Genomic DNA, 26,301 nt, shown 5'->3' with positions numbered 1-26,301 from the left:
CGCTCACGGGCTTTCTCTAGTTGTGGCGAGCGGGGGCTACTCTTTGTTGTGGTGCACAGGCTTCTCATTGTGGTGGCTTCTCTTGCTGCGGAGCACGGGCTCTAGGCACGCAGGCTTCAGTAGTTGTGGCACGTGGACTCAGTACTTGTGGCTTGTGGGCTCTAGAGCGCAGGCTCAGTAGTTGTGGCGCACGGGCTTAGATGCTTCGCCGCATGTGGGATCTTCCCGCACCAGGGCTCAAACCCGTGTCCCCTGCATTGGCAGGCGGGTTCTTAAGCACTACGCCACCAGGGAAGTCCCAGATTTCCCTCAATTTATTTCAACACCATTAACTACTTATTTAAAATTCCTTAACTGCAAGTTTTGTTCTTAAGTTTTCTAGTGGAAAAAATGAGTCAGCCTGGGGTCTTACCTATCGTTTTCCTTTTGTTAACTGCACTGTCTGCCTTATGTCGCTTCTGTTACAGAAAGAAAAAAAGGTGTTAGTTTCAAAAGTTCCAGATGAATAACTGAAACAGCAAACAATAAGATCCAGCAAAAACAACACAAGGAAATCAACTGGCAGCTACACTAATGTCCTAAAATTCAGTTCAATGGTCATGATCCAGCGTCACTCGCTAAATTCAGAGACTAACACCGTAAATGTAGATGCGGTTTGTATGCTTATATTTTGGTTATAGCAAGGAAAAGACACTTTGAAGCATAAAACTTTCTACTCCTTGATTGTTTTAGATCAAACTAAAAGAATTATTCTGTAAGATAAACTAACAACAAACAACTGAATTCATTTTATTGATAAAGAACTTTGGGGGCAAAGTACCTTTGCTTTGATTTGTACTGCGTTTATTCATTTACCTATTCCCAGAAAAATGAGCATGCATGTATGAGAGAGAGGGGGAAACAGACAGAAAGGAAGGGGAGAAGGAAGAGCCTGAAAAGAGGACAAAGAGAAAACAGGAAAGAGCATGAATATGGCTGTAGCCAATGAATTTGGAGATGCACTGAAGCAAGTATAAGGCGGGAGGAGATTCTTGTAAAGTAACCTCAATGCTGCTACCCTAGACAGCAATCCCGTCCTCCATTTGCTACCCAGACTAGCACGCTCTCAAGGAGGATGTAAGGAACATCGGCAGTAAAAATCAAAGCGGGTCCATAAACCTGACATCAGGAAATACAGATTGAACTACTTCTGTTTCACTGTATAGTTCAGACACTGTGTGTACACATTCTGTCCCCAAAAATACCATCATGAAACTTGAGAGCCTAGTTAGCCTCTAGACCAATTTTTCTGTCTTAAAATAGCCAAAGCAGCAAATAAGTTGTAAGTTACCTTCAATAAATGTTTTTATTATCTGAAAGCAAAAACTTACAATATCTTCTACAATCTCTTTGATGCCTGCGATTGTTAAAATAATGATCAATGGCACCAGGGTGGTATATCTTCCTGTTGGAGAAACATCTGGAATTTGCTGTAAGATAAAGAGACCAAAGGCGGGAAGTTGGCAAATTAAAATCCTCTCCGAGAAAAAGAAAATACGGCACACAGGCCTCACTCCTCTGCAGTTCTGTTGCATTCATTTCTGTTACAAAGCGATTACCTTATTTTAAGAACTAGCTAAGTCCATTACATATTTTTAAAATTCTACCCAACGTCATTTTGTGTTTGGATCAGAAAAAAAGGGTTAGAAGTAGGATCCCACAGTCTTCTCTCAGTGCCTCTTTTCGTAACTGCAATTATCCTTAAGCAAAGAAGGATACACCTAAAGAAGTCTCCCTTTATGCAAAGATCCCATTTGTTCAAGCAAACAGTAATTGGATGAAGGAGGCACATTTCATTCAAGTCTGATGACCCTTTCTCGGTTAAGTGACCTTTTAGCAAGATCTTATTTCACATACAATTAAGGTTATGAATTTTAAGTAACTTTTTAAAAAATGTCACCTGTAATAAGGCAATGAAGAGGAAGAAGGCATTGGCAGCTCTCCTGATCTGCTCGTACAAGAATCGAGGTAGAAACGTCAACACGCTGTACTTGGCCGTACTGTGAGGACAAAGGAAAACGCTGCTATCAGTTATGGATGTGAATTCTAAAGAACAGGAAAACAAAGTTTCCAAAATTACACAAGTGACTGTAAAAACAAAATATTTCAAAACTCAGGACAAGAACATCGCTGTGCTGGCCCCTCCCCTACAAGCTTCGTCTCGTAAAAAGACACCTTTCCTAAGAAAATCTTCTAGCGCGATCTTTGTTTTCAAACTTTGATGCACACGGGTTCATTTAGTGTCACATGGTGTAGCCAGGGGAATGTACCCACCTTCTAGGAGCCTTGTGCTATGAACACCCTAAGCATATAAACGATGTCTGTAAAGACAAAGATACGCATCAAAGATCGCAAAACAGAAAGAGGCACATGTTCCCACAGCAGTAATATATGAACACAGAGAGAGGTGAAGCATCTACCTAGTAACTCACACAAATCAAGGTAGAATCGTTACCCAGGATTTCTGATGCACTACCGTTCTAACCACAAAGCCGCGGATTCAACGTAGAACGTCAACTCTATCAAGCATGGATACCACAAGCCCTGGTAACGGGCGTGGGGGTGACACTCCACCGCATCCCTCTGGATACTCAACACAGACATTTTATGCTCAACCACACCTGAATGAACCCCCCTTCCACACATCCTTCAATCAGCCGCCTCCACTCACACTCCGCTTCCACGTGAGGCACCCTCTCCTTCCACACCGTGTCTCCAGGACTAAGCTTGCCCTCCCATGAAGTTTGGTCCAATTCACAAAGGCTCTTCTTCCTCCAAGTCACAGGGTGCTGTTTACACCTCCATACTACAGTCTCTGCTCTGCTTTGTATTATATTTATGTACCCCCAGAATAGATTCTGGGGACAGCACGAATGTTTACTTTGTTAAAAAAAAAAGAAATAACAGACCCAAAATGGAGTCACTTGTGCTCAGCCCACATCATCAAACTGAGACTCAATGCCTGACCTAACTGCAGCTTCATCCTGTTCCAGGAATCTAATCTTAACCAGTCAGCCTGGAATCACCTGGTCAGCACCAGGGAGGTTATCAACCTGATACACCCCAAAGGAATGTCACTTTGCCCCAGACAACTGACTCTTTGCTAGTAACTTCCTTGTCTCACTGTTGTTTGCCTATAAAAGTCTTCCACGGGGCTTCCCTGGTGGCGCGGTGGTTGAGAGCCCACCTGCCGATGCAGGGGACGTGGGTTCGTGCCCCGGTCCGGGAGGATCCCACGTGCCGCGGAGCGGCTGGGCCCGTGAGCCATGGCCGCTGCGCCTGCGCGTCCGGAGCCTGTGCTCCGCAACGGGAGAGGCCACAGCACTGAGAGGCCCGCGTACCGCAAAAAATTTTAAAAAAAAGTCTTCCACTTTGTACAACTCCTCAGAGCTACTTTATCTGCTCGACGGGATGCGGCCCAACTCATGAATCACTGAATTAAAGCCAATAAGATCTTTAAAATTTACTCAGCTGAATTTTTTTTTAAACAACTTCAACTTTGTATGTTCCTAGCAGATAATCAACAAACAGTGAAATAATGGAAGGGCATAAACTGGGGACTTGAGGGATAAAACGAACCACATCTCCTTTAGCTGCTCAAAGGCTCATCCATAAGCGTACCTGCCACGTCTTAGCTCACCTTCTGAAGCCACCTCTTACCTGAAGTACCGTCTTGAGAGATTTTCTGGGTTTAAAATACACAGTAATTAGAAGCACCAAATAGAAGAGCCAAGAACTCAGAAGACAGAGCACCTGAGGCACATGTACTTCTATAAGACCTGACGGTGACCAAACCTGGAATGACAGAATGAAATGCCAAAACTGACAACTCGGGCTTCCCTGGTGTCGCAGTGGTTGAGAGTCCGCCTGCCAATGCAGGGGACACGGGTTCGTGCCCCGGTCCGGGAAGATCCCACGTGCCGCGGAGCAACTAAGCCTGTGCGCCACAACTACTGAAGCCGCGCGCCTAGAGCCTGTGCTCTGCAACAATAGAAGCCACGGCAATGAGAAGGCCGTGCACCGCAACGAAGAGTAGCTCCCTGCTTGCCATAATTAGAGAAAACCGCGCACAGCAACGAAGAACCAAAGCAGCCAAAAATAAATAAATTTATTTTAAAAACTCCTGACAACTCGAAACACACAGCAGCCTGAGGCCATACGATGAGGGGGGTGGGGAAGGAATGGGATGGGATGGGATAGCTCCATGTACCATTTGTGACCACTGCTGCAGGTAAGATCCGGTATCACAGCCCCGTGTTTTGCAATACACAATGATTAAGAGTCATCCGTAAGACAGAATTATTTCTAGCCTTCTTCTGAAGGCGCTGTGATACTGTGATTTATCACAGGAAACATGTATTTGGTCTTCATCCTGGTTACTGGCACAGAGCTCCTAAAAGCCTTGGGATTTCTGTTGCGTTGAGAGCGATATTGGTGTCTTTTGTTACGTCAATGAGGTGACTCATGGGAAGCCCCTAGGTAACCTAAGGATGGGGGCTGGATGCCAGGGGAACCAACGCCATGACCGGAGGGTTGAAACTTTCAGTCCCACCCCCTCCTAAGAGAAAAGAGGGGCTGGAGATTTCAATCACCAACAGCCAATGATTCTATCAGTCACGTGTTTGCAGTGAAGCCTCCATAAAAAACCAAAAGGACGGGTGTGGAGAAGTGCAGATCCAAGGGAAGATCTGATGTTGCCATTGAAGTCTAGAGACCACCTGCTGGCAGAGTTCCTCCTTCCTCAGGGAGGTCAGTCTTTTTGTTCATTAAGGCCTCCACCTGACGCGTGAGGCCCGTCCACATTACGGCGGGCAATGTGCTTTACTCAAAGCCCACCAATTTATCGATCAATGTTAATCTCATCCACGAGGCACCTTAAGAGAAACACCCAGAGTAACGTTTTACCAAACATCCAGGCGCCCTGGCCCAGCCAGATTGACACGTAAGAGTAACCACTGCGTGCCTATCCCGATTCAGTGGGTCTGGAATGGGCCTGAGACTCTGCATTTCGAATGAGTTCCCAGCTGGGAGCAAGGCCGCTGGTCTGAGGACCTCGCCGAGTCGCAGCTGCCCCCGAGGAGGCAGACGTGCTCAAGGCACCCAGCTGGGCTCACTCCAGCCGAGCAGTGTAAAATGTACCTGGATGGGAGGCATTTACCGTCACGCCCCCGGGGGAAAGAAAATGTATAGGATGAAGAGCTTCCCAGGAGAAGAGTTTGTTCACCAGCTGAACCCGTTACCCCAGAAGACTCCCCCCTCAAACTGCATGTGTCAGCCTCCCAGGGGGCCTGGCCAGGCATTGGCTGCAAGCAAATCTCAGGCATTCAGTGAGTCTGTAGGGCCTGGGGCACAGGGAGAAACGACCAGGAAAAAACAGAACTGTTTCCCGTGGTTCACCCAGCCTCCCTCTAAATATCTGTTAGATCAGCGTTTCCCAAAATCGGGGGACACGAAGGACGACCAGCGGCTTGTCAAAAACCCATTCATCCATCCATCCTTCCCCAGGTATTTACTGAGCCTTATCTATGCTCCAGGCGCCGTGCCCAGCATTGCGGGAATCAAAGGGTCACCGAAGCATTAGCTCCAGAGAATTACATTCTAGAGACAAAATGACACTTTAAAAGCAAGTAAAATACGTGGCAGGACAGAGAGGGAAGAAACCACGGAGGAACACGGACCAGGGATGGAGGACGCAGAAGGGGACACTGGGGGGTGAGGGGGGGCGGAAGCAGGGGGAGAAGTTATTTTCAACAGTGATCAGCGAATGTGTCACTTAGAAGGTGAGCTGTGAGCGAAGGCCTAAGGGAGGTGACGAAGCAGGAACCAGCCACGTGGATGCACAGGGAGGAGCTCCGCAGACAGAGGCAACGGCGGCACCGCGTGCACAAAAACGCGGAGAGGGAGGGCAGCCGCGGTCCTCCTGCTGGAGGGGCGGGGCGGGGACGGGGGCGGAGCGATGGGGTTGACCCAGGCCCTGCAGCTCGTGCCCATACTGGCTTTTCTGTCTTCCGGAGACAGGACGCCTCTGCAGGATGCCGAGGATAAGACAAGGTCTGCCGACAACACCAACCTGCGAAGCTCTCTCCGGGGACCTGACCCAGCGGGGAAGGAACCTGCCTACATGTGCGGTGGACGCGTTCCTCGTGGAAACTCTTAGGATCTGGCGAGTATGGGAAACAAGCATCAGAAAATAGGGCCAGGAGACACGTGGGTCAGGGGCTCCCTGCCTGTCACGACAAAAGCACTTCCAGAATCTGACCTCCGGAGGGCAGCCCCAGAACCAACCCCGGGATGACGTCTGAGTGCAATTTTCCAGCTGGGAGAAAAAATCCGAGTAGATGGCTGCTCTCCAAAGGCAAATCTAACAGGGCAGGAGCCGCTCAAAGAGTAACTTCTCTGGATCACAAGCCTCCGGAAAGCCAGGAACCAAACTAGCTTAACACTCACCTTCCCAATGGGAACAGGAACCCACACCGGGGTGCTTTCCTTCTCTGGCCGCACGTGGACAAATACATTTCTCGTACATGCCCAAGGCAGCCTAAGCATTCAGTGTTTACTGGAAGACTGGGGGGGCCCTTTAAACCCCTTCACAGAAGCTGACTCTGTGAGCTGACTGGTGGCTCCATGACCCTGGTCTGGGAAGCCTCCCCCTCCCAGCTCCCTGCAGGAGACCTTCCACCTTTCCTCTCTCACATGTTCACTCAGCAAGGAGTTCTGGATTATTGAAGGTAAAAGACACGGCCTAAGACGGCCATTCATGTCCTCGTAAACAGCCTAATTCATTTATCCCTTAAGAGTACATTACACAGGGCTTCCCCGGTGGCGCAGTGGTCGAGAGTCCGCCTGCCGATGCAGGGGACGCGGGTTCGTGCCCCGGTCCGGGAGGATCCCACGTGCCGTGGAGCGGCTGGGCCCGTGAGCCGTGGCCGCTGCGCCTGCGCGTCCGGAGCCTGTGCTCCGCAACGGGAGAGGCCGCGACAGTGAGAGGCCCGCGTACCGAAAAAAAAAAAAAAAAAGAGAAAAAAAACGCAGAAAACAAAAACAAGAAAAAAGAAATGAGAACAGTTTAAGAGACCTCCAGCACAACAACATCGAGCATAGTAACATTCTCATTACAGGGGTCCCAGAAGGAGAAGAGAGAAAGAACATACTTGAAGACATAATAGCTGAAAATTTCCCCAACTTGAGAAAAAAAACAGACATCCAAGTCCAGGAAGCAAAGAGTCCCAAACAGGATCAACCCAAAGAGGACCTTACCAAGAAACACTGTAATTAAAACGAAGCAAAAATTAAAGACAAAGACAGAATATTAAAAGCAGCAAGGGAAAAGCAACAAGTTACATACAAGGGAACTCCCATAAGGCTATCAGCTGACTTTTAAGCAGAAACTCTGCAGGCCAGAAGGGAGCGATACAACATACTTAAAGTGATGAAATGGAAAAACCTACAACCAAGACTGCTCTACCCGGCAGGGCTTCATTCAGATTCGACAGAGAAATCAGAAGCTTTACAGACAAGCAAAAGCTAAAAGAGTTCAGCATCACCAAACTAACTTCGTAAGAAATGTTAAAAGGAACTTCTCTAAGTGGAAAAGGCCACAACTACAACTATGAAAGTTACAAAAGAAAAAATACCATTGGTAAAAGCAAATATACAGTAAAGGTAGCAAATCAACCATATATAAAACTATGAGGGTTAAAAACAAAAGTAGCAATATCTATATCCACAATAATTATACACAAAAACACAAAATATGACGTCAAAAACAGTACCCCTTAAACAGTATTATACGTCAATTATATCTCAGTGAAGCTGGAAGGAAAAATAAATAACACTTTTAAAAATAATAAAACATAACAAGAGGTTGCAAAATATAGTGTTCTGATGGAAAAAATAAGAATTGATATGTTAAAAAAAATGTTCCAGTAGAAAAACGAGACAGGAAAAGTAAGTTATACTAGAAAGGAGACAAACATGATATACTACTTCACTCATTCATCCTGAAGTAAATAAGTTAAATCTTCATCTATATAAGAGAATTCAGAGAGATCTCTTCTAAACCTAACTTAGAAATACGGTGGAAACCACCAAAAGAATTAAGCACAGTGACTGCCTTTGCTAGATCAGAACCAGAATGGGAGAGAGAGGGCTGGAAGCTACTGATTGCCAGGATAAGCTTCCACAATATTTGAACTTTTAACTACCTTCATGTATTATTTTAATAAATATTTTAAATAAAAATTAACAGTACCAGATGTAACTGTCAAGGGGCCATCAGTTCTTGGATGTTTAGCTAGTTTCAGGAATGGCTGTACATAAGGAGCTGTTTATTAGAACATGAAATGAGGCTGAAGACCTAGTTTATTCGTAGACTACTTCCCACCACCAAATGAGACAGCTACGCTCATATCTGATAATAATCCCTAGGATCACCTCCTTCTACCAGCAGCAACTGGGCCCCGGGTCACGGATAGAAAGAAGGAAGGGAATTTTAACCTGCCCTGCACGAGTCTAACGAGAAGCAGACGTCAGCCTGGCACCCAGAGTACAAAGCGTTTACACGCTCGTTGCTTTGAGAAGAGCAGTCCGGGTTTCAGGACGGGAGTCTTCACCCCGTAACTCAGCCCACGGGAGAAATGAGAATAAAGTGCCTCCCCCTGAAATGGAAGCCACTTTATTCTGTAGCATATTTAGCTCTTATTCAGTTCTCTTGCTTCCTTTCATCCTCTGCTAAATACCTACATCTTCCTTCTTCTCATCAAACCACATGCTTCTCTTCTGGGCCAACAGCCCAAGGGGTCACCTCCTCTGCAAGCTCTTCTATATTCGCGTCTACCCAGCACACAATCATTTCAACTGCGTGTGTGAGTGTGGGCGGGGGTGAGGGGTAGCGGAAAGGGAGCAGGGAAAGCAATTCTCTCTCCTCTGACCGTTGAGCTCTAGGTTGGCCACAGCAAATAAGTATTGCCTTAAGCCCCTGTGCTTGCCTTGCAGGTGGAGAGCCCAGAGCGCACCTCAGGCCAGCAGCACAGCGCCCTCTGCTGGCCGGTCGTCACCGCAGTGTTTCTGCCAGGTAGACCTCACTGCCCCGTCCAGCCTGAGCCAGACCACGGTCCTCAGTCGTTCTCCAACAGAAGCTTCAATTCACCCCATGTTCAGAGGGTTCGAATCCGGGGCAGGGGGGGTGGGGACAAAACGCACCAACCAGGAAGCTTGAGCTGTGAGGTCAGATCAAGGTCCGCACGACATGAAACTGTGTTAGAACGTGGCTACAGGAAGCAGGAAAGTGATGGCAAGAAATAAAAATACGGTGGGACGCACATATGGCCACCTTACCTTTGATAAAGGAGGCAAGGACATACAATGCAGAAAAGACAACCTCTTCAATAAATGGTGCTGGGGGCTTCCCTGGAGGCGCAGTGGTCGAGAGTCCGCCTGCCGATGTAGGGGACGCGGGTTCGTGCCCCGGTCCGGGAAGATCCCACGTGCCGCGGAGAGGCTGGGCCCGTGAGCCGTGGCCACTGCACCTGCGCGTCTGGAGCCTGTGCTCCGCAGCGGGAGAGGCCGCAGCAGTGAGAGGCCCGCGTACCGCAAAAAAACCCAAAACAAAACAAAACAAAAACCGCAGGACCCTAAGTGTCCACAGACAGATGAATGGATAAAGAAGATGTGGCACATATATACAATGGAATATTACTCAGTCATAAAAAGAAATGAGATTGAGTTATTTGCAGTGAGGTGGATGGACCTAGAGTCTGTCCTACAGAGTGAAGTAAGTCAGAAAGAGAAAAACAAACACCGTATGCTAACACATATATATGGAATCTAAAAAAAAAAAAAAAAAAAAGGTTCTGAACAACCTAGGGGCAGGACAGGAATAAAGACACAGACGTAGAGAATGGACTTGAGGACACGGGGATGGGGAAGGGTAAGCTGGGACGAAGTGAGAGAGTGGCATGGACATATAGACACTAGCAAACGTAAAATAGACAGCTAGTGGGAAGCAGCCACGTAGCACAGGGAGATCAGCTCGGTGCTTTGTGTCCACCTAGAGAGGTGGGATAGGGAGGGTGGGAGGGAGATGCAAGAGGGAGGAGATATGAGGGTATGTGTATATGTATAGCTGATTCACTTTGTTATAAGGCAGAAACTAACACACCATTGTAAAGCAATTATACTCCAATAAAGATGTTAAATAAATAAATAAATAAATTATAAGATAAGGGGATATATGTATATGTATAGCTGATTCACTTTGTTATATAGCAGAAACTAACACATCATTGTAAAGCAATTATACTCCAATAAAGATGTTAAGAAAAAATAGGGTGGGAGACAAGGGACCCCAGCCTCCATCCTGGCTTCCAGGTCCCCCCTCCCCCTCCCTCGGAGCCCTCCATCAACCTTTGCAAAAGCAAATCCCGTGGCTTCTTAAAACCAAGTCAAACCTCTTGTCAACGTCTTAACCACTGGCCAATCCTGAGGTCATGAGATACTCTGGCCTTTTCTGAACTAAGAGCAGGTGGGTAGGTAGCACCCTGCAGGGAGGAATCGGAGGGTGGTGACGACGGGGCCGTTCTCAGCTCTCCACTCCCGTCTCGCTTACCCGAATCTGATCCTCATACAGCCCCCCACGAACAACACGCCGGGACAGCGGGGCTCACCCAGCTGTCGGGGAGGGAGACGCCAGCCGAGGCGAGAGCTGAGCAAACACCCAGCTCGGTTCAGGGAGGGGGATCCGGCACGGAGGGAGGAGGCGCTGGGACGGGACACCACCCGGCAGAGAGCCGCCAGGGGGCGTGAGGAGCCCACAAGTGAAGCCCGAGGACATCGCTGCGACAAAGGAAACCAGCCGAGCGAGCGCCACGCTTACTCGCCACTGGATGGCTGCGTATGGAAGGCGTCCGAAAGAATAAATGGGAAGACAGTGGTGACTGTGTTTGCAAACAGTTTTTTATGAAAGTGCCAGAAGCTTCAATTCACTTTTTATCCGTCTGTTTTCAGCTTTTTAAACAGAGATGAAGGTCCTGTGACTATCAGAGGCTGCATCCCCTCTCGTCTCCCCTCTCGCCCGTACCTGCCGCCTCCCTCACCGTCTCTGCCAAAGCAGCCTACACACCTTCTCTGCTGCGGCAGCAGCGGTTGGGCTCCCGGGAAACCTAATAAAACATTCATGCGTGTTTCAATCCTCTGCAGTGGCAGGAAGGTCAAAACCCCCCTCGGAACAGTCTCCAGCACACACAGAAGTCACTGCGGCCAATCCGGGCTGATCCCTTTACTTCACTGGGGTTTTTTGTTTCCCCAAAGGTTTAAAGAACACTAACACGTGCTACTCAAGGAAGCAAAGCCCAGCGGGCCCTCCACTGCGGTGCAGTGACCCGCATGTAGCTCCCTGGGTTCTCTGGGCCACGGGGGGGGGGGGGGGGTGTCAGCTCCCTCCCCCAACCACCAGGTCGCAGCTCCTGTCCCTTCCCCCTCCTCTAACCATCCCTCCCCCCAGCCTCACTCCTTCCCTCCGAAGCTGTGCCCCTCCCCCTGCTGTGGGGCAAAGAGGACTTGATTCACCTTGACCCCCAGCTCACTAGCTCTCGCTGCTCCTTGGCCCTCAGCCCTTCCCACCCTCTTAGGAAGGGACGGTTCCCCAGTCCGCGTCCAAGTCCACGGGCTGCCCCTAAACCCCGGGCTCCTCCACCACCAGGCTCTCGTACCACCTGACGGCCCAGTACCTTCAGCCTTGCCCTCCGCCCCTCACTGCCGACCCCTCAACCTTTAAACACGCTCACGACTCTTCCTGGCAAGATCTATTTTTATCTAAAATCGTGCCCCAGCTTCGCCCCCTTCATCAGCCTCTCTCTCTTCATCGACTTTTCTCTGCGGAAAGGTCCCTACCCACCTCCCTCCTCAAAGGGCCGTCCTCGGCTTCTGTACCCTCCTCCCTGGGTACCATGTCCCCTCCTCCGCTAAGGGGCCCTTAGACAGGACCCTCTCGTTCAACATCCCGAAGCGTCTTGTCCACTCCCTTCCATATCTCAAATCGCCACCAGTGTGCACGGTCACCAAATCCACCTCCAGCCTTGACCTCTACCACAAGACCTCCCTGGACCCATATGTCTACCTCTGGATACACCTGCCTGGCCATCCCAGACTGGCAAGGTCACTGTGGTCCAAACTGATGGCTCCGCCTCCCGTTTCCCATTTGGGTAGTGATTCTATGATGGGTGCCAGCAACCACGCCCAGGAGTCCAGGAAAAAAGCAAAAGCAAAAATAGGAGATGGGGGCTTCCCTGGTGGCGCAGTGGTTGAGAGTCCGCCTGCCGATGCAGGGGACGCGGGTTCGTGCCCCGGTCCGGGAAGATCCCACGTGCTGCGGAGCGGCTGGGCCCGTAAGCCATGGCCGCTGAGCCTGCGCGTCCGGAGCCTGTGCTCCACGACGGGAGAGGCCACAACAGTGAGAGGCCCGCGTACCGCAAAAAAAAAAAAAAAAAAAAAAAAAAAAAAAAAAAATAGATGAAACAAGTGACAACAGAGAGGTCAAGTGCCCCCAGTGAACAGAAGAAGGGGGTGGAATTCGAATACTTAGAAAAACTAAGAACAAGTTCATAAACAACAACACAAAAGTGAACACAAAGAAAGCAAAGGCTGTACTATTACATCAAAATCAAGTCTAAGGCCAAAACAATGAATAAGGCCAAATACTACATAAGGCCAAAATACTAACTGGAGCCATGTCACCACCAGCAGGGTAAATTCCATGTATTAAGTGACACAGCACAAAGCATGTCAAGCAAAAATCAGGAGCGAGTTGACCCAACAATCTGTGATAGTCTGGTAATAGCATTAGTCTCCTAACTGGACGGGTGAGAACATAGAAGAATGTAATGTAAAACTCTGGAGCCTACCGAGAATCTATTTCTTCCCAAATGCAGAGAGGGAGACCTGAGCAAATCTCTCACTCCCAGTCGCAGAGAACAAAGCAACAGGAAATCCACGACACATTCACAGACCACCTGCAACACCTGCCGACGGGACAGGCAAGAGAAACAGGTCCCGCCTGCCTCAGGCACTAAGGACGGTAGGCGTGGGAGCTGCAACAGGAACTGGTCAACAGGTCAACTGAACCTGTTCCCCCAAGCCAGGCCACGGACTCCGGATACAGTCACCACAGGATTTCACAGCCAGAACAGACCTTGAAAGATCTACTTCGAGCCCCTCATTTTACACAAGAGGAAAGCTAGGCCCGGAAGACAGGATGCTATGGCCAAATACAGCTGCACAGGTGCAGGAGAAGATGCAGCCCACGGTCAAGGGCAGCTTGAGACCCAGGACGACGGTAGAGGGGCAGCTTGCAACCGGTGTGTCACAGACCCAGAGGAGATAGCGTTTTAATAGTCTCCTCCCCTCTGTGTGGTAAAATTATATTCAGTAACAATCATGAAACTAAAACATAAAATTGACCAGGAAGCAGCAAACACTGCCTTTATTAAGTTTTACCTAATCATGCCAATAACTACTAAAATCATAGTACAAGAAAAAGCCGAACTATCTGTTCAATCACTTTTATATTTACGTAACAGCCTGAATTTTGATCCTTTGGTTATAGGCTGCTACAACATTTAGGTCAATAATTGTCAAGTAACTCGTAGGCGAAACTTAAAACCAAAACATCTGTAAAAAAAATATATAATTTAGACAACTACTGAATCATACCACTAATGTTAGCTTTTTATTTTCTTGATTTGGTCTCCAATTTGCAAACAATGAATAATTATGAAAATGTTTCAATTTTAAGATTTTTATTAAATCTAGTCTGTGTGCACTGGGGGCCAGAGGGTTACCTGGGACTGCTCCTAATTCCCGTGTCGAATATAACGTGTATTTCAAAGTAATAAAAATGCGCTAGTTTGAAGCATACAGGTGTATATATTTTATTGCTGACACTGCAGACCGATGCTGGTGCACAAGGACAAGGCACAGCAGACAGACTTTTAGTCGGTTTTACTGTTTGCACCTCGGGCAGATGGCTCCTTGGTCCTCCACAAACTGTGGGGTTCATTCAGGTGAGTTACGTACCTTTTTCCTGCAGGTTTCCTCACCTGTGACTTGGGGATTCCAGCTCCACCTCGCCCACACCTCCCTTCCGGCCTCTCCTTAGGGGTGCAGGCTCAGATGTCGGAGCCTGGCCCCCTCACCTGGGTGCAGTCTGCCCACCTAAGGCAAGGTGAGCCTAGGAGGAAGGTGCCATGGTAGTGAAAGTTACCCACGGCACGACCCGGGAAGAACACACCAGAAGGCTTCTCTGAGTCTTCTGCTCCTGGAATACCTCCTTCTAAGAGGCTGAGGGTGTGAGCCAGAAAGCAGAGGGGAACTGGCTGATCCAGGCCTGGATAACACGTGTGGTCCCTAAGTCATCACCTGCACCCAAACCCACCCAAAAAACTAAAGCAAAATGGGAAAAGAGACAAGTCACAAATGCCTTGCTTTTCCATCATATCCCCAACGGCAGCTCGGTGACTGGTGTGTACTAGAGACTAAAAATAAACTTGCCAAATGAACACATTTTTAAACCTCAGCTGATAGGAATGACTAAGGATGCCAGCGATATCACATTAAATCCCAAAGGCACCTGCATTTGAGGAGAGACATCAATCTGTTAAGTCTGAAGAACTGACATTAAAAGCATTTAACTCAGCGCCCCCCTTTCAGGAGTACTTTATATATAAAAGCAAAACATCAAAAGCACACAAAACACAAATTTCTGAGGCTGAAGGAACTGCTTTGGGGGTTCGGTTCTGTTCAATAAGCAGTTAAGTAGGAAGGGAAATCTTCGAACAACATGTGAAGCCAATTCCTATTTTCTGTTCAGTTCTGACCTTCACCCGTGGGATAAAGGCATTCAGCGCAGTGCTGCGGGGCTGGGAGTGGGCCGGACTGCCAACGGGGTGGGAGATGGGAGGCCAGAAGGGCGCTCTTCTTAAGAGATGTGGGGCCCTCCTGTGTGAACCGTAACGGAAAAGTATATATACATGTAAAACTGAGTCACTCTGCGGTATGGCAGAAATTAGCAGATTGTAAATCAACTCTACTTCAATCATATATTTTTTATTTATTTATTTTTTTTTTTTTTTTGCGGTACGTGGGCCTCTCACTGTTGCGGCCTCTCCCATTGCGGAGCACAGGCTCCGGATGCACAGGCTCAGCGGCCATGGCTCACGGGCCCAGCCGCTCCGCGGCACGTGGGATCCTCCCGGACCGGGGCACGAACCTGCGTCCCCCGCGTCGGCAGGCGGACTCCCGACCACCGCGCCACCAGGGAAGCCCAATAATACATTTTTTAAAAGAGAGACGTGGGACCCCAAATCTTAAAAGACCAAAAGGCTTTAGCAAGGAAGGAGAAAGCACTCCAGGGAAAGCACGTGATTAAAGGCCCAGGGAGCACCTCGCTTCAGCCAGAACACAGGACGAGAAGGAAGGTGGGGCGACGGACCGGGAATCCAAGGGTAGAATGAGCACAGCCTTGCACACCTTACTGAAGACAAAACACGGGCCCTGGACAAAGAATCCCAAAGCCGTCACTGTTCTAGAACAATAACCACCTGGACAGGAAATGGTTGAGGGGTAGGGGCCCCCGTAACAAGTGGAGAAAGAGAGGGCAGGAGAAACCACCTGCTTGACAAGGCGGGTCTGGTTAAAGCCCACGCCCAATCCCAGCAAGCTTCCTCCCCAGCCTTCAGTTCAACATCCTGGTCCAGGAATATCCCAACTTTCCCAAGACCATCAGGGGAGACCAGGGAAAGTCGACGGGAGAAATAGGGAAGAAAAAAAGTCATCTGAGTTTCCTTTAAACTTTTATACCTATTTTGAAAAATGGCGCTTTACTGTACCATGGTACACAGCAAGACGTAAGATCAGGTACAGAAGAATCAAAGGATGGAGACACCATAAAAACAATGACAGCCTGATAGAGTCCTGAAACTCCCTACAGCAGTGGAGAATTACTATTCCAAAGGGCAGTAAGACGATTACACGAGGCGTCCGGAGTAGACCGATTCAGAGAGACAGGAAAGAGAACAGCGGGGTCAGGGGGAGTGTGGCTGGGGAGGCTGGAGGGATAGAGAGGCTTAGTTTGGGAAGAGGAAGAGTCCTGGAGACTGTCTGCACCATGACATGGGTGTACCTGACTCTACTGAACCGTGCACTTAAAATAACGAGGATGGTAAGTTTTATGTTACGTGTGTTTAGCACAATTAGAAAGAAAAAAGGGCAAGAACAACGCGATAGGCCTACATGACATATTATGAAGGACCCGAGAGGCAATATCCATGGTGCATCACGTTCTGGACATTTTCACATTTGGAGCCTCATGGGGCATCACAAGAAACCTTCAAGCAAACGTGCTTCCCATCTGACAAATGAGGAAATGCAGCCTCAGGGAAATTACTGGCACAGGTCATTCAGCCAGAAATCAGGAGAGCCAAGACCTATAGACCAGACTAGCTTCGCCCATTTTACTTCACTTTGATTGCCTTCCCTCCGCTGGCTATTCAAAATAAAAAGCTTACGCTGCTCGTTTTTTCTGTTACTATTTTTCCAATAAGTACTTAGCAATTTAAAACTCTCTGTGATAACCTCAGGCAAACACTAAAATTAAATCTTAAAAATCAGGTGTAAAAGCAAAACGAAAATGTTTGTGTTTGTTCCTGACATCCACTCAGCCTACTCAATGTACACATTTTTTTTTAATCTCCACTAACACAACACCAAACCTGGTGGTGTTTTTATTTTTTATTTTTTTAACTCAAGTAATTATATACAAAGTTTAGTGGAAAGTTATTGCCAAACATACTATCTAAAATGCAAATTGGGCTTCCCTGGTGGCGCAGTGGTTGAGAGTCCGCCTGCCGATGCAGGGGACGCGGGTTCGTGCCCCGGTCCGGGAAGATCCCACGTGTCGCGGAGCGGCTGGGCCCATGAGCCGTGGCCGCTGCGCCTGCGCGTCCGGAGCCTGTGCTCCGCGACGGGAGAGGCCACAACAGTGAGAGGCCCGCGTACCGCAGAAAAAAATAAATAAATAATAAAATAAAATGCAAATGACAGGAACATCAAAATTCATAAGGCACTCGGCCAGGCACTGTTTACAGTGGTTTTTGCATACTAATTCAGTAATTATGCATATTAATTAATCCTCACAATAATCCCGTGACATACGCACTGCAGGACGGGTAGCGAGCGATAAGGGTCACCTTCAACAAAATCACCACGTGCTAGTTTCCAACAGAAATCAGAGCCCCACCCCAGACCAAACAGACTTTTCTTATGCGATGTAAGGTTTTTTTTAAAAAACGATCTACATATCCTGGTCTCTCCAACCATGCGACACAGGAAATGGGAAGCACAATACGGCCTGCGGAGCGCAAGCATGAAGTGACCATCGGCACCGATGCTGTTTTGCAAAGATTCCACAAAAATGCATTTGGTCATTTATGGGCTACATCAACCTGGCAAAAAGGTTTTAGAGACAATTCACTTTTTTAATTTTAATTTTACCGAAATATACTTGATTTACAATGTTAATTTCTGCTGAACAGCAAAGTGATTCAGTTATATATATGTTGATATATTCTTTTTCATATTCTTTTCTATTATGGTTTGTAGGATATTGACTATAGTTCTCTGTGCTGTACAGTAGGACCTTGTTGTTTATCCTATAGATAATAGTTTGCTTCTGCTAACCCCAAATTCCCCGTCCATCTCTCCCCAACCCCCTGCCCCCTCAGTCAGCAACTACCTTCAAAGTCTTGCTAAGCAGAGAACACGTCTCAGACGTTACAACAAAGCTCTATCACTCAACTACTGCTCTATTCATTACATTATAAACATTATTATTCCACGGACATATGTAGACCCATTTTTAGGCCGTTCTAATTTTTTAAATACCCGATGTAGTTCAAAAAGTAAACAGCATATGAGTTTCTCAAAAAACCTAGACATTCTTACTGTATTCATTTTTTTCTAATAGTATCTCAAAATATCAAAATTCATGAGGTCCCTTAGCCCAACAGTTCAAAAGAAGATGCGATGCATAATTGATTTATCTTCAGCTGGTAGGGGAGAAAACCTCCTTGGCTGTGAAGAACGTTAATATCTGCGAACTAGTTATATAGAAAGTATTATGATTTAAAACCTAACTGAGCTAACTTTCTTATAAAGCAATCCACAATTCCCAAATCCTTAAACATCAGGGGCTGGTTTCTACAAAACACTTATTTTAGTCCATAGCGAACACCAGGAACTGTATCAAAAATAGCTTCTCGTCTAGGTAAGCGTATGACATGTGAAAAAAAATTTTGCAGCACTGTATTGTGCCCATGAACCGTCCAAAGAAAGTTACTACGAAATGGACCGCAAATCTCAAAACACATGGTCCTCAGAACTTGGAATTAGAAACATGAAAAGATGGTCAGTAATTGATGAACAACATGAAGCTGTCTCAACATGCCCTCAGAGTTTAATATGAGCATTTAGTTTTGGAGTTTTCAGGTACAGTTTTTTTTTTTTTTTTTTTTTTTTTTTTGCGGTACGCGGGCCTCTCACTGTTGTGGCCTCTCCCGTTGCGGAGCGCAGGCTCCGGACGCGCAGGCTCAGCGGCCACGGCTCACGGGCCCAGCCGCTCCGCGGCACGTGGGATCCTCCCGGACCGGGGCACGAACCCGTGTCCCCTGCATCGGCAGGCGGACCCTCAACCACTGCGCCACCAGGGAAGCCCCAGATACAGTTTTAAGGGCAAAAATATCATAGATAACTTCTCCAACCCTCAATGGAGACAGATGTTCCTTTGTAGGCAAATGAATTATAAGCATTAAGTGAGCGTATGCGCATGTGTGTGTGTGCGCGCGCGCGTACGTGTTTGCGCGCATGCGTGCAGGCAGACATTTTGGTAAAGACATCAGAAGGAATCTCCCATGATGTTTTCTTTGGCCTTGGAGTTTCCTAACTTCATAATATTGTCAATACTGGGCTTATAAACATGGTTGACCCATGTCAAGACCTCCACACAGAGAATAACTATGTATATACGTGCACACACACACTCCCTCCTGCCCTTAAAATTATTTCTCGTGCAAACATCTAAGGAAACATAGTGAACAAAACTTTACTGAAATCCTAGTGGCAGCTGGCCAGCAAAACAGTAACACTGAGAGAAGTCAATGTTTCTGTTTGCCCTTTTGCCATAGTCATTTATGAAGTAATTCAATTTATTCTGACGTATCCACCCCAGAACGATTAATGGTTTGTAAAGGTAACATGAAACATTCACAGGAGGCAGTTTTAACAGAGACGGAATACTGGGGAAGCAAGTATGACAGTACTCAGCCTAAATAGCCTTACTGTTTTCAAATAAAGAGCTCTATTTTTAAATTGTCAGAGCCCGGTAACACATTTCATATGCTAGACAATACTTCTGAAATCTCCACTCTTTGCAGGAGCAGCAATAAAGGAAGGAGTCATTCTTTGATTGGATAACTTAAGGAATATTCCTTTATGTAACTGCATCAGCCAGAAGGGTCCTGGAAACAAAGTAACGCTGTCACCTGCCCCTTTAAAAGCCTTCCTCAGGCTTCCCTGGTGGCGCAGTGGTGGAGAGTCCGCCTGCCGATGCGGGGGACGCGGGTTCGTGCCCCGGTCCGGGAAGATCCCACGTGCCGCGTTGCAGCTGGGCCCGTGAGCCACGGCTGCTGCGCCTGCGCGTCCGGAGCCTGTGCTCCGCAACGGGAGAGGCCACAACAGTGAGAGGCCCGCGTACCACAAAAATAAATAAATAAATAAATAAAATTTAAAAAAAAAAAAAAAGTCTTCCTCTCTGCAACTAACTCACCTCCAGGAGCCTGGCTTTTCTTGGCACCTCAGGCATCATCTGCATTGTTTCTGGAAAGGCATACACGTGGCTGGTAGACCTTCTACCCTTCGCACGTGCCTCCCCCATGCCTGGATGCCCTCCCCACATGAGCCACTACTCACCTCCAGCCCAGCTCACTAGTCACCTACCGTCAGCTTCACCCACACCCACTCCGCCACTGGCCTGCCCTGTAGAGCCATGACTCACGCCCGGCCCTGCAGCATCACCCGACAGTCGGGGGCTGACGTGCTTCCCTAGCACCGACCGGTGCAGGCTTGGAAACGGTGCTCCAGCCTCCTTACTGTCTTGGGTCTCAGTGCTGCTGAGGCCTAAGGTCAAGGTCAGACTGGGTCAGACCAGACAGGTTTTCTCCAAGGAAAAGAGTCTAGAGCAGGTGTTTCCACCCTGGGGTGTAGGAGAAAGGTATCAGAGCTTATATGTACATGCACCTCCAAAAAGTTAGCTTCAATAACCTTTACTGAATGCCCCAAGATCCTCTGTAACACAGCTGAAGGAGAAGCTCCCTAACAGTGGGGGTCGGGGGATGCTGTGGACTGAACTGTGTCCCCTGAAAATCCCTATGTCGAAGCCCTAACCCCACCCCCATCCCCCATGATGGTATTGGAGATGGCACCTTTGGGAGGTGATTAAGTTGAGATGGGGTCAGGAGGGTGGGGCCTCCATGATGGCATTAGTGCCCTCACAGGAAGAGACACCACAGTTCGTTCTCTCTCTCTCTCCCCCTCTCTCTCCCTCCCTCTCCCTCCCTCTCTCTCTAACTGTGAGAAAATGCATCTCTGTTGTTTAAACCCCCAGGCTATGGTATTTTGTCCTGGCAGCTTAAGTGACTAAGGGAGCAACAGGGGTGCCCTCCCCTGGCCGTTCTCTCAGCTTATTACTGCATGTTTCAGTGTCTGTGTCCAGCTAGGCACACTTGTCATTAACTTATCAACTAGACTAACTCTCCCAAAAAGAACAAGTGGCTTCAGAATCATGCAATGGGCTTCCCCAGTGGCACAGTGGCTATGAATCCGGCTGCCAATGCAGGGGACATGAGTTCGAGCCCTGGTCTGGGAAGATCCCACATGCTGTGGAGCAACTAAGCCCGTGCACCACAACTACTGAGCCTGCGCTCTAGAGCCCATGTGCCACAACTACTGAGCCCATGAGCCACAACTACTGAATCCCACACACCTAGAGCCTGTGCACCACAGCAAAGACTAGCCCCCGCTCGCCGCAACTAGAGAAAGCCTGCTCGCAGCAAAGAAGACCTAACACAGCAGCACCCCCCCCCAAAAAAAAAGAACCACGCAATGAAGCAAACCGCGTTTTGAAAATAATAAACTAATGACAAGCAAATAAACAGTACAATTGGAACCTTTAGGAAATAAAAGCTCTTCAAAATCATTTTTCCAGGTCCAATGTTAGGATAATTTAATTAAATCTGATAAATCAGCAGAAAATATTCAAAAATCAAGAGAGTTACCAACAATGTGGATTGACATCCATAATTCTTAACTTAGAATCTTGGTAAATACGTATTGGGTCTTCAGCTAATGATAGTAATACATAGAGACAGACAGTTAAATAGACATATTCCAGGTTCATGGTAAAAAGTTTTACTGATGGGACATATGATCAAAAAAGTCTGGAGACCACTGATGCGGCTGTAGAGCTTATGTGACAGAGCGCGGCCCTCTCCCCAGCTGTCAGCTTGTCTTAGGCAGGTCTGAAAGCCCCAGCCAGCCAAACCTCTCCAGGAGCCTTCGGAGGACAAATACTGAAGATACAGAGAACAATCCCTCTGAAGGACCAATCACAACGTCCCAAACTCCACCCCCCAATCCTTTCCTAACTACATCTAATTTAAAAAATAGGTAAGGGTAGCTAAAAGCCTACAGTTTGAGTTGTGAAGAGCTGGCATTCCTTTAGGAGAAAAGGGCAGATCAGCATTTAGATGATCAAAGCCAACCTCATGGATTTCAGGAAATTTCTTTGTAAAACCTCCCTCCATCCCAACAATGGTCAGACCTCCCCCTTTTGTTCTCACGAAGCATTGTCCCTCTTGAAAGGGTTGCTGATGAGCATTTCTGAGTAAGCTTCTGCGGTCTGTTGAGTGACTCAGCCAGAAGTAGCAGAAAGAACACTTCGACGCTACTTTCTAGATAACTGCACAGAAGCTCACATGACTGAACTCTGACTGCAACCCACGGTTCTCCTCGTTCAACTTTGACACGACCAGATGGGACGTTTGCAAACAGACCCTAGTGTTGTCAGCTAAGGGGATGCTGTCTTCCCATCTGATCAGCACTGTGGATATGGGAAGATACTGGTCCAGTCTCCCCTGACCACCACCCCTTCAAACACACCATCTGTCCCCAGTAAGGACCCAACATAGCCCAAAGCATCCAACAGAAAGACAAGAGTTGAGCATTGAGCTCCTACTCTCCCAGATACTTCTGGTTTTTAGTGTATTTTTACTTTGAGAGAAGTTGATACTCACAGAAGAGTCGCAAACATAGTACAGAGAAAAGAACAAAACAATGCCATCTGCAGCAACATGGATGGACCCGGAGATGCTCATACTAAGTGAAGTCGGTCAGGAAGAGAAAGACAAATACCATATGACATCACTCATGTGGAATCTAAAATAAGACACAAACGAACATAATCTACGAAACAGAAGCAGACTCACAGACATAGAGAACAGACTTGTGGCTGCCAAGAGGGAGGAAGGTGGGGGAGGGAAAGCTGGGAGTTTGGGATCAGCCGATACAAAATATTATATAGAGAATGGATAAATAACAAGGTCCTATTGTATAGCATAGGGAACTATATTCAATATCCTGTGATAAACCATAATGGAAAAGAACATGAAAAAGAATATATATACATATCTGAATCACTTTGCTGGACAGCAGAAATTAACACAACACTGTAAATCAACTATACTTCAATTTAAAAAATAAGTTCAGTGTTTCCTCCAATGTACCTTTTCTGTGCCAAGATCTGATTTAGAACTGATACTGTGTGTAGCTGTCACATCGCCCTAGTCGTCTCCAATTCTGGTTAATTTTAACTTGTGTTTTTCACAAATCCTGATGCTTAATTCTTTTTATCAGTAAGAGTCAGAGCGCTCAAGTTCACAGAAGACAGACAGTAAGAGTTAAACAGAATCTGGGACTAGGGGAGGGAAAAATAAGTGACTGACTAGAACTCAAACCCAACAAACACCTTTGCCTGTTTTTATAAATGGGAATGGCACAGACATTTCTTTAGTCAAATTCAAAATCTGCACCAGATCTACCCATACAAGGGTCAACTCGATAAAGCAATCACCAGTGCAACTCTGTTCTCCTAGACATTTGCTGTTTCCTTAGAAACATCAAACACAAAACGGGCCCAAGGCTGACATGCTTTTGTTTCTAAAAATACATTTCAAGAAAGCTCAAGCATTTCATAGTTACCTGAAATAAACAAGTGCCAAAGGCCCCTGATTTGAATGCAAAATCTGCAAAATGCCTCAAAAGCCTTGTCCAGTGGTGCAAACCTCATAAGTGTTCTAATTACAAGCATCTTCTATGGCCTTACTTGCTACTATAACATGTATAGAAGTAAGGATTCTTGATGTGCTGTGACATTTATGTTCAGAAAATATAGGATAGGAGTGTTTGGTTTGGAGATTAACCAAGTATATGCCTTGAAATTTAAAAACGCTAGCTATGTGAAGAGATTATATTTTAATTAGCTTGACTAGTATTTCGCTATGTGTATCAAACCATCATGTTGTGTGCCTTAACATACAAGTTTTATTTAAAATATAAACAGACCAATAAAAAACAGCATAAATGGAAGAAAATCTTGAGGCCATTTTAAAGTAGGTAAATGGAATGCTTTCAACATAATCAACTCTTCTTGATTAAGGATTTTATATACCTTGACCTTTGCCAAACTTGACAAGGATGACTGTCTCACATGAGATCTATGAACCTTGGGTTTTTTGGTATTTTTTTTTTTTGCGGTACGCGGGGCTCTCACCGCTGTGGCCTCTCCCGTTGCGGAGCACAGGCTCCGGACGCGCAGGCGCAGCGGCCACGGCTCACGGGCCCAGCCGCTCCGCGGCACGTGGGATCCTCCCGGACCGGGGCACGAACCCGCGTCCCCTGCGTCGGCAGGTGGACTCTCAACCACTGCGCCACCGGGGAAGCCCTAAACCTTGCTTTTTAATACAACTATCTGTACGTGAATCCAAAGGAAGTTATACGATTGTTACCGGTATCTTGGTAAGGTTTCTCTGTTAAACTGTAAGCACCTTAAGTGTGATGACCAGATCCTACCTAAATTCTGCAGCTTTAGCCGCTTAGAGAGAATCGCTCATGCTCGCAGCCCTCCATGATCTTAGATCTGGTACCATATACAACATTTACCACCGCTATTCGGGTACAAACTGCTTCTGAAGATGATTTTGTTCTCTTCACTCCTTAAAAGAAAAATATCCTCTTAGACATCAGGATCCCAGCCTAATATTATGAAACTGTGATGCTATTAAACCTAGCACCCAGCGCTCAATTCTCCTTTCTATAAAGGCAACATTCTATTCCAAACTTATCCTGACAAAATCAGCAAAATATTCATATGAAGCAATTTTCTCTTAAGGCAAACCAACTTTTTTTTTTTTTTTTTTTTTTACTATTTATTAAATGTTTAATATTTCCATTTTCTTTTTGAGTATTCAACTGCTGGTAGATTCAGTATGTCCTCAAAAGGGACTATTTATAATATAATGTTTCTAATTAATTACAAGGCAAACCAACTTTCAGCAACGCAATAGCTTGACAAAGCTCGAGTTAATTGCTTTAACGGAGATTTTCGCCAGCTTAAACGCCCACGTGAAATGAATGACTCATTCAAATCCGAGGGTCTGTAAACATTCCTAACTTACTTTGAAGGCCTCATTTCAAAAACTGGAGAAAACCATTTGACAGACTTGAAACTCACTGTTTCAAATGGCGTGCTCGATAGTCACATAAAAAGACTGCAGGTGCCTGATCTTGGTAACGTAAATACTGCCCATTCCTTTGATCAGGAAATCATTTCAAGGTATTTTCCGCAAGAAAAATTGTATAACTTGAAACATTTTTTAAAATCCAGGTACACAAAATTAATTCTTCGCCACCAGGTTCCACTAAATAGCAAGCTTTCTATAAGCTTTTAACATTTAACTTAAAATGCTTAAAGGGAAATGATATCATTCATATGAAATGTGCAGAACAGGAAAATCTACAGAGATAGAAAGCAGATTAGTGGTTGCTTCAGGCCGGGGAGGAGGGGATGGAGAGATGTCAGCTAAGTGGGGTACAGAGTTTCCTCTGGAAGTCATAAAATGTACAACCATCACCACAACTTTAGAACAACCTTAAATATACTAAAAGCCGCTGAACTGTATCCCTTAGATGGGTGAATTATATGGTATGTGAATTATTTCTCAATAAAGCTGTTAAAATGAGATGTGATTGTACACTTGAGAAAAGGGAATCTTGTCAAGTAGACATATATACAACCTTTCATGTGTAGATGTAATAATTACTCTGTAAAATCTACTCATTGCTGGATGACTGAAGACAGCTACTGTCTTCACAGCCAAGGTCCTAGAAGATCAATGCCTAGGAGAAAAAGACCATGTTCTATTTCTCTATGATTATGATAATCCAAATTCATTGGCTTCAATAATGGGAAAACTTTAACATACCACAGCTTCAGATCAAACGCTGGTGTAACCTGCAGTGTCAAGAACAAGGTTTAGCGGGACATCCGTTGACATGGCACAGACCCTCCCAGAATTCCAAGGAATTGCTTGGAATTTGCGTCACCATGTCTGGCATTCCCCTGGGGCTGCCAAAGCCACAGTCAACCCTGGCAGTGACCTTCTCACTCCAACTCGCCTGGTGGAGCCTCCTTGGATGGACACACCAGTCCAAACGTTAACCCCGGACCATCCATCGCTGCCCTGAATTGTACCATGCTGCCCCCTCACTGACCTCCCCAAACACCCAGCCACCACATCCCGCCTTGGCAAACTCCAACCCCCTTCCGTGAAGTCAAAACACCGGTTGCCCGTGAAGGCAGTCACAGAGCACCTGCCACCATCATGAGGTTCCAAGCCAGAGAGGCCTCGGGTGGGGAAGCTAAGTATGAGAGCTCGGTTCCAGGGAGGGCCAGCCTACGGAGGTGCAGGGCATCTGACACACCAGACACCCCCCCCCCCCACGCCATGGGTCAGCATGAGCCCCATCTGTCCCTTCTTTTCAAAAGCCTCCGTTTAGGGCTTCCCTGGTGGCACAGTGGTTGAGAGTCCGCCTGCCGATGCG

General features: G+C 46.9%; 1 protein-coding gene across 6 annotated transcripts in view; it reads right to left on the bottom strand.

The window, feature by feature from the left end:
• ATP8A2 (ATPase phospholipid transporting 8A2) overlaps positions 1–26,301 on the bottom strand; it is a 516,648-nt gene that overhangs the window by 411,582 nt on the left and 78,765 nt on the right. For all 6 annotated transcript variants that reach the window (XM_067016712.1, XM_067016711.1, XM_067016707.1 and 3 more), the window contains exons 3-5: positions 1,940–2,039; positions 1,371–1,469; positions 413–458 (exon numbers count right to left, since the gene is read on the bottom strand). In XM_067016712.1, the coding sequence (XP_066872813.1) occupies positions 413–458; positions 1,371–1,469; positions 1,940–2,039 (245 nt within the window). The remainder of the gene's footprint in view (positions 1–412; positions 459–1,370; positions 1,470–1,939; positions 2,040–26,301) is intronic.

Source organism: Kogia breviceps, chromosome 16, assembly GCF_026419965.1.
Source record: "Kogia breviceps isolate mKogBre1 chromosome 16, mKogBre1 haplotype 1, whole genome shotgun sequence".
In the NCBI taxonomy this organism is placed as follows: domain Eukaryota; kingdom Metazoa; phylum Chordata; class Mammalia; order Artiodactyla; family Physeteridae; genus Kogia; species Kogia breviceps.
The sequence above is the reverse complement of the archived record's forward strand: the minus strand, read 5'-3'. Positions and strand labels throughout refer to the sequence as shown.